The 8,542-nt window shown below is 48.6% G+C and overlaps 1 protein-coding gene across 1 annotated transcript in view; it reads right to left on the reverse strand.

Annotated features, from left to right (window-relative positions):
- AVPR1B (arginine vasopressin receptor 1B) overlaps nt 1–3,981 on the reverse strand; it is a 5,631-nt gene extending 1,650 nt beyond the window's left edge. Inside the window, exon 1 of the mRNA XM_010854189.1 lies at nt 3,042–3,981. Coding sequence (XP_010852491.1) covers nt 3,042–3,981 — 940 coding nt within the window. The remainder of the gene's footprint in view (nt 1–3,041) is intronic.
- Nucleotides 3,982–8,542: the final 4,561 nt, after the last annotated feature.

Genomic DNA, 8,542 nt, shown 5'->3' on the forward strand with positions numbered 1-8,542 from the left:
CCTCAGCAACAAACCCAGGCTCCTGTAGCATGAAGGCGTCTGGCCTGCACCCCAGTTAACTGAATACCCAGGGGCTGCAGACATTTGAGAAGTTGCTTTGGCTAAGGGGTGTATTCATCCCATCTGCTCCATCAGTATATGTATAGTGCCTAGACTAGGCCAGAGACTGAGGGTTTCCACAGGTTTCTTCACTTGAGAAGCATCTGTTTGAATTGGCGCCCCCGAGCCAGGGCCAGGTAGGGGCTCGAGACGCGCCTGGAGCCCTGGAGTCTTCGGAGGCTCCAGCTCAGTCCTGGAGGGCAGACCTGCTGCAGACCGGCCTGGCAGAAGCTCCACTGACGGTAGGGGGTATGGATAAGCGTAAGGAGACAGCTTCCTGCCAAAGACTCGGGGATGAGTGGCCAGGAGGCCAGCATGCCGTGGAGGGAAGCTAGATGTACTGGAAAGCAAGTTTAAAGTAGTGAATGTCTGCTCAACTCAGAGTCCCCGAAGGGCTTCCGGTTTTCTGAGGGACACTTCGTTCCTGTACTGCTTACTTGGAGAGACCCTTGATAAGTGATAAATCATTTATATATGGGTCTGAGGGACAGGATGATGATGGTGGTGACTACAGGAGGCAAGCAAGAAAGCTTCTTGTAGGTTCCTTGATAAAGGGCGAACGGCCTTCTCATCCCTGGTGTCACCAGCTCAGCTAGGACTGTTGGGAATAAGACAACAATAAAAGTCTGGATAAAGTTTGGCCTAAGGAGACCTTGATTTGATTCTTGGCTCCATCTCTTACTAGAAGTAGCACCTTGGACCAGTTATTTCACCTCTCTGAAGCTCAGATTACTTAGATGTCAAGGGGAGAAAGTCACCCCTAAGTAGCACAAGGCCTAAATGTGCTTGGCACATAGAAAGCCCTCCTTCCTTCTATTCTGTCCTTGACTAGAGATGGGGGCAGTCCCTGGAGCAGGTTAGGGGTAATATTGCTTAAAGGGTAACTTTATAAATAGCCTCTGGTCCACACTAGTGTCTGAAAGGTAGTTAAGAAGGGGTACAATGGGACTGTTACAATTCAGTATTGCTGAACTCTCTCTTTTTTTTTTTTTAGCTTTTAAAAAATTATTTTTAATTGAAGGACAATTGCTTTACAATATTGTGTTGGTTTCTGCCATACATCAACATGAATCTCGCTGAACTCTCTTGCAGAGTTGTGTTAATGTCATGAGCAACCTTCCCCTTACTTCATCTTTCCAGAAAAGATGCTTAGCTTGAGCCTGTTTGGCTTGAGCGTGCCCTAGGACAAGCAGATTGAGGTTAGAAACAATAGCACAGGGAAGGGGGATCACTCTAAGAGCTGGTAGGAAGTGGTAGTCTGGGTCTGCTGGTCAGTGAGTCCTCAGGAAGCTTCCAGAGCAAACTGTCCACAGGGCGTCCCTGGGGAAGTCATGTGCTGCACCCATCATACACCCCGAGCTGCGCGTGAAGAGTCTGCTGCACCAGAGAGCACAGTCACTCTGACAGGTGACCACACTCTTGTCCCCACCCTCATGTTCCTAGGGGAGCAGGAACAGATGTCTTTGAATACCACTCACCAGCATTTGGGCTGCCCAGAAACAGCACTTACCTTTCTCAGGACAACCTCACCCCCAAATGGCCTCACCCCAAGTTGGCAGTATCTGAAACTTAGGCTGCCATCTATCTCACTCCAAAAAATGACCAGAAACAGGCCTCCCACGTCCCAGTTGGGACACAGTCCTGTTGGAAGGTCCCACTTTGTTTTTTACATAGGAGGAAGGCCCTTCTCTTCATCACTTCCAGAGCTAGAATTTGGAAAGTGGGGGCATGGAGTTGAGGAAAGAAATGAGGAGATTCCAGGCCTAGGTTCTATCCTCACTTTGCCACTTCCTAGCTGTGTGGCCTTGGGCAGGTCAGGTAGCCTCTCTGAGCCTCTGCTTTCTCATTAACAAGACAAAAGGGTTGATCTTGGAATTTCAGGGTTGTGCCCCAGGGCTAATTAATTGAAAATGGCTGTTGAAAAGGAGTTCAAAGTCTTGTTCAGGTGCAGTGGGGGAAGAATGCTGAGAGACACACTTCATGGGCCACAAACTGCCATCTGGACCAAATCGTTTGAAAATCCCTTTCAAACAGTCTAGCAAACTGTCAGTTGCTTGGCCAAATCTACTCATGGTCATATCTTCATTAGGGCCAAATACTATTTTAAAATGCTTAAATTAGTTGCCAAAATTGTAGAATATGGAAATTTCACCTTAAAGGTACTCACGTGGCATGTTTTGATTGGATGGGAGTTGCAGCTGTCCCTTTTCACACTGGGACAGGCACCATCTTTAATGCTTCACCCATTTGTTACCGGCCTGACCATGGCAGCCTCTGTGTTGTGCTGCCCTGCTAAGTCGCTTCAGTCGTGTCCGACTCTGTACGACCCTATGGACTGTAGCCCACCAGGCTCCTCTGTCCATGGGATTCTTCAAGCCAGAATACTGGAGCAGGTTACCATACCCTTCTCCAGGGGATCTTCCCGACCCAAGCATCAAACCTGTATTTCTTAAGTCTTATCCATTGGCAGACGGGTTCTTTACCACTAGAGCCACCTGGGAAGGAGGCTCAGATGGTAAAAACTCTGCCTGCAATGCGGGAGACACGGGTTCAATCCCTTGGTCAGGAAGACCCCCTGGAGAAGGAAATGGCAACCTGCTCCAGTAGTCTGGCCTGGAGAATCCCAAGGACAGAGGAGCCTGGTGGGCTACAGTCTGTGGGGTCACAAAGAGTCAGACACAACTGAGTGAGTAACACGCACGTAATACTGAATGAGATCTTCAAACAGCTTTGAAGGGATTGATAGAAACCATTCAAAATGAATGCATACTAGAACTGTCCCGTTTCACACCAGAACACCACTTTTAACTGCTTCACCCATTTGCTACCTGCCTGGCTCTGGGAGCCACTGTGGCCCTGTCCTAATACCCTCCTTCTCTCTTTTCTGCATCTTTCCACCTCCTTCTCCCACCTCTAGCTTTCCAACCAGACCACACACTTGCCTTCATCGGGGGCATTCTCATCCCACACAGACCACATCTGGACACTGAAGAAAGGCGCCCAGCAGGCGATATAGGCCAGCACAATGACGAAGGTCATCTTCACAGTTCGGATCTTGGCCCGTGAGATGGCACTGACACTGCTAACCCGGGACGGCAGCCCCCGCGGGGCTGCCACCGGGCCACGAGCGGAGGGCCTGTTCCCAGTGCCCCAGCTCCCTCCTTCGGCCTGCCCAGCCTCCGTCTTGACTTTGAGGTTCCTGCAGATCTCGTGGCAGATGAGGCCGTAGCAGGCTGTGAGCATGGCCACTGGCAGGATGAAGATGGCCAGGGTGGTCCAGGTGATGTAGGCCCGTGGGCCCCAAGGGAAGCGGAAGTCTGCCCAGCAGTCCAGCACTCCAGAGCCCTGGATCACCTCTCGTACGGAAAAAATGAAGACTTGAGGGAGGCTGAGGACTGCTGCCAGAAGCCAGGGCGCTGCGATGAGCGGGTAGGTGGACCGGCTGGGCTGCTGGAGGCTGCGCAGGGGGTGACAGACGGCCAGGTAGCGGTCCAGCGTCATGGCCAGCAGCATGTAGGTGGAGGCAAACATGCTCAGCACCTGCAGGTACTTGACGGCCCGGCAGAGCGGGTCGGGGCCCCGGAAGCGGTAGGTGATGTCCCACAGCAGCTGGGGCAGCACCTGGAAGAGCGCCACGCCCAGGTCGGTCAGGGCCAGGTGCAGCACGAACACCTGCATGCGGGAGCGCTTGCGGACCGGCTGCCCCACCGTCAGGAGCACCGTCAGGTTGCCCCCTGTCGCCAGCGCCAGGACAGTGGCCAGGACGCCGATCTCCACCTTGGCCAGCTCCTCATCCCGGCCCAGCCAGGGTGTGGTGGCGTTGGCAGCAGAGAGGGTGCTCCCCGGGGTAGGAGCAGCCGTCCACGGAGGCCTGGAATCCATGGTGGAAGTTTGCTGGGAGAAAAATGCGCGAGGAGGCGGGGATGGACGCAGAGTGTGAGCGCAAATAGAGAGGCCGGAGGAATGAGACGGAGTGGACAGGAGGAGGTTAAAGATGAAAGAAAGGGGAAGGGTGGGATGACCAGAAGGAGGCTGAGACTGTGTGGCAGGAGTTAAGAGGGCAGGGATGGAGAGGATGAGGTAAGGAAGAAGATGCTGAGCCCAGAGAGGGGAGGGGGAACCCAGGAGCGAAGGGAAGCAAGCCTCAGGGAGCCGAGGAGTCAGGAAGGGTAGAATGGGCCAGGCTGTGCAAGGCGAGCCTTCTGGAAGGGTAAGAAGGCTGGGGGAGCTGGCACCACTCCCCAATGCACCTCAAATCTACTTTCTCAAAACTTTCCTGGAAGCGGGAAGCGGGTGCCCCTAAACCTGTTTGCAGGAGCGCTCCTGGCCAGAGGAATCGCTGGAAAACGCCGCTGAGCCCATATGCCCTGGCGGCTCGGCTCGAGCAGGCTTTATGCGCTTGCATCCGAGAGCAGCGGCCCCTGCGCGCCGCGTGGCTCCTGCCGGGGAGGGCGGAGTAACACCCATAAGCGACCAACCGCGGGGCCCAGAGAAGCTGGCTGGGTGGGGATTCGAGGGAGGGCCGGGGAGGAGGGACAGAGGGGCAGGTGGACCCCGGACAGACAGGGAGCCAGAGAAGCGGACGGCGTGACGAGCGCTCAGCGGCCGGCGGGGCCCGCGGACAGACAAGCTCCCCTTGGCTCTCGCGCCTGGAACCGTCGGACTGTCTCCCGAGACCGGTGCGGGCCCAGCGGATGGGTGGTGGGCGCCCACCTACCGGGCACCCCGAGGCCGGAGGCGCTGGGGCGGGTGGGGGGTCCCTGTCCCCTAGGTAGTCCCCCAAGGGTGACCAGGTGGGCGAGGCAGCGCCCCAGACGGAGCCCTGGGCCGTTGGCGGTGTCGTCTGATTGCAGGCTTGTGTGGAAACTTGGAGCCATAAAGGCGGGAAGAAAATAAAGGCGAGGCTGTGGGTGGAGAGGAGGCAGCGGCGGAGAGAGCGCAGTGGGACGAGTCGGTGCTGGGGAACCGGGGTCCAGGGGAGGGCTTTCCGGAGTCTTTCATCAGCGGTCACCTCAAGGCAGTTAACCACTCTGGGAGGTAGAAAACGGAGGTGGTGGAAGTTACAGGATTCGCTTTAGAAAATCACAGAACTAGTGAAGCAGTGGAGGCAGGACTAGACCCAGGGCTTTTCCCAGAGCGGCCTTTGCTAACATCCGTTGAGAGGCAAGGGTGCAAATAAAAATAAACCACCAGGGCCCAGAGGAAGCTTACAGTGCGGTGGTACTGGGCGTGGACTCCAGAGCAGAAGTTCCTTAGGAGTGACAACAGCATCGTCCGCTACTCTCAGAAAGGCCAGGGCCCATCATCATACCAGAGGTGCTCTTGTCTTGCCTTTTAATCAAACCAGACCCTCCTTTATAGTGTCATCCGTCCACCCATGTATCCAATTAAGGTCCCTTCTTGACTCGCCTCCATCCTACACAGCCTGCACATTCATCTCCAGCTCATCCTTCATGGTTCAAACACTCACCATTTCTCACCTAAAATATATTAGCATCTTCCTTTTGTGCTGTGCAGCCCAAACCCTAACTTCGCAGATTTTGTTCTTTGTGAATAATCCTTTTTTAAGTCTTTCTGAGGGATCATTCCCATTTTCAGGTAAACAAACTCTGCTGCTGCTGCTGCTAAGTCGCTTCAGTCGTGTCTGACTCTGTGCGACCCGGTGGACGGCAGCCCACCAGGCTCCCCCGTCCCTGGGATTCTCCAGGCAAGAACACTGGAGTGGGTTGCCATTTGCTTCTCCAATGCATGAAAGTGAAAAGTGAAAGTGAAGTCGCTCAGTCATGTCATGACTCTTAGCGACCCCATGGACTGTAGCCTACCAGGCTCCTCTATCCATTGGATTTTCCAGGCGAGAGTACTGGAGTGGGTTGCATTACAAAACATATACATAACCCACCTCAGACAGTTACACCTCCAGCTGTTACAATCTCTTCCCTTTGACAGTGAGACTCAAAAGGGCTGTTTGTCTCCATCTTCTTACTCCTATTCATTTCTCAATGTATTCATTTAAAATTATATATAGTTAAACATATGATATCAAACTATATGTACCATTCTGGAACTTGCTTTTTAAAATCTGCCCATGGTAATACATAGATCTAGCTTATTCAGTTTCTCATGCACACTATTGAAGTATGTGAATATAATGCATTTTGTTTATTCATAATTTTAGGTTATTTTCAGGTTTTTTAGCTATTTAATTTTTAATGCTACAATGAACATTCTTTATATACGTGTCCTTATGTTCATGTGTGAGAATTTCTCTCAGGTGTACATACAGATATATATGCTTGATTTAAGTATTATTGGACCATACAGTGTATGAATTTTCAATTAGATAGATCCATATCTTAAATTTTGTCTCTAAATGTGTTGTGCCAATTTAGTCTCCCACCAGTTGCATTTGAGTTTTCCACCATCATCACAGTCAGACTTTTTAATTTTCACCAATTTGATAGATATGAAATAGCATCTCACGTTGCTTGTGTTTTCTATTTCTCTGACTATTAATTATTTTGAGTATCTTGCCATGTGTTTATTTGTTGTTTGGACTTTTGTGAGTTGTTTATATCCTCTGCACAATTTTTGATCAGATGGTTTTTCTTATCAGTCTGTAGGCAATCTCTATATGAATCTTTTATGTATTCTGATACATTGCATATCTTCTCTAATTTATCACTTATCTTTTGTTTATGGGATCATCTGTTACAAAGAAAGTTTAAATTTTAATGAAATCAGTATTTTCTTTTATCATTTCTGCTTTTTGTGACTTGTGTTCCCTATCTCAAGAACAGAGAGGTCCCATATTTTTTTCTAACCCATTTAACATTTGGTTTTCATCTTCTAGGTCTTAATCCATTTAGAATTTATTTTGTGTGTGTGTGAGATAAGAATCAACTTCCCTTTTTCCCCACGTGACAAATCAGTCCTCAGTTTACTGAGTACTCCATTCCCACTGTCACCTGAATAATACATTAAGCTTCAAAATCTGTATATGGTGCTTTTCTAGGGTCTCTGGTCTGTTCCATTGTTTTATTTTTTATCCCTGTTCTATTATTTCACTGTTTTATGTTCTAAAGCTTTATAATAAATCTTTAGAACATAATAAACTTTAATGTATAGGGGAAAAGCCAACAAGCCTCCATCTTGTTCTTATTTTCAAACCATTTTGGAAATTATGAGGCTAGGTATCAGTTTGTCTAGTGCCACAAAAATTTCTGTTGAGTTTTCATTTGAAAGCATGGAATTTGGAGACTATTTTGGGGGAGAATTGACATATTTATAATTTTATTCAGATCTATTTTATGTACTCCAATAATATTTAATAATTGTCTTCATAAATGGCTTCCCACAGAGGAGCCTGGCAGGTTACAGTCCTTGGGACCACAAAGAGCTGGACACGACTAAGCAACTGATCAGCAGGCACTTTTTCATGGGTTTACTCCCATGTACCTAGTAATTTCTGTTGCCACTCTACATAGAATTTTGTTCTATCATATTTTCTAATAACTATTATTTGTCAGTTATTGCCAGTATTGGGGAGTAATATTGATTTTTTTTAACTTGTTCTTAAATTTAGCCATTTGCTGCACACCCTTATATTAGTAAATCATTTTGGACTATCTATGCTTATAACGTTCTCTTTAAACAGGAATCTTTTTTTGTCTTTCATTCCAATTCTGTTTAACTCTTATATCTTTTCCTTGTCTTAATATACTAGCTAAGACTCCACTACAATGTTGAATAGCAGACAACATTGATTTCTGACTTTGGTGACTTCACTTTGTAATTTTAAAAATATCCTCATTTTTTTACATGCACATAGTTTAAAGATTTTATTTTCTTGGGCTCCAAAATCACTGAGGATAGTGGCTACAGCCATGAGATACCAAAAGGTGCTTGCTCCTTGGAAGGAAAGCTATGACAAATCTGCTGCGACTGCTGCTGCTAAGTCGCTTCAGTTGTGTCCGACTCTGTGTGACCCCACAGACGGCCGCCCACCAGGCTCCCCCATCCCCGGGATTCTCCAGGCAAGAACACTGGAGTGGGTTGCCATTTCCTTCTCCAATGCATGAAAGTGAAAAGTGAAAGTGAAGTCACGTCTGACTCTTAGTGACCCCATGGACTGCAGCCTACCAGGCTCCTCCATCCATGGGATTTTCCAGGCAAGAGTACTGGAGTGGGGTGTCATTGCCTTCTCCAATGACAAATCTAGACAGCATATTAAAAAGCAGAATTATTACTTTGCCAACAGAGGTCTGTCTAGTCAAAGCTATGGTTTTTCCAGTGGTCGTGTATGGATGTGAGAGTTGGACTATAAAGAAAGCTGAGTGCCGAAGAACTGATGATTTTGTTTTTTAATTTAATTTAATTTTATTTTTAAACTTTACAATATTGTATTAGTTTTGCCAAATATCGAAATGCTGAATCCGCCACAGGT

Source organism: Bison bison, unplaced genomic scaffold, assembly GCF_000754665.1.
Source record: "Bison bison bison isolate TAMUID 2011002044 unplaced genomic scaffold, Bison_UMD1.0 scf7180017864338, whole genome shotgun sequence".
In the NCBI taxonomy this organism is placed as follows: Eukaryota; Metazoa; Chordata; class Mammalia; order Artiodactyla; family Bovidae; genus Bison; species Bison bison.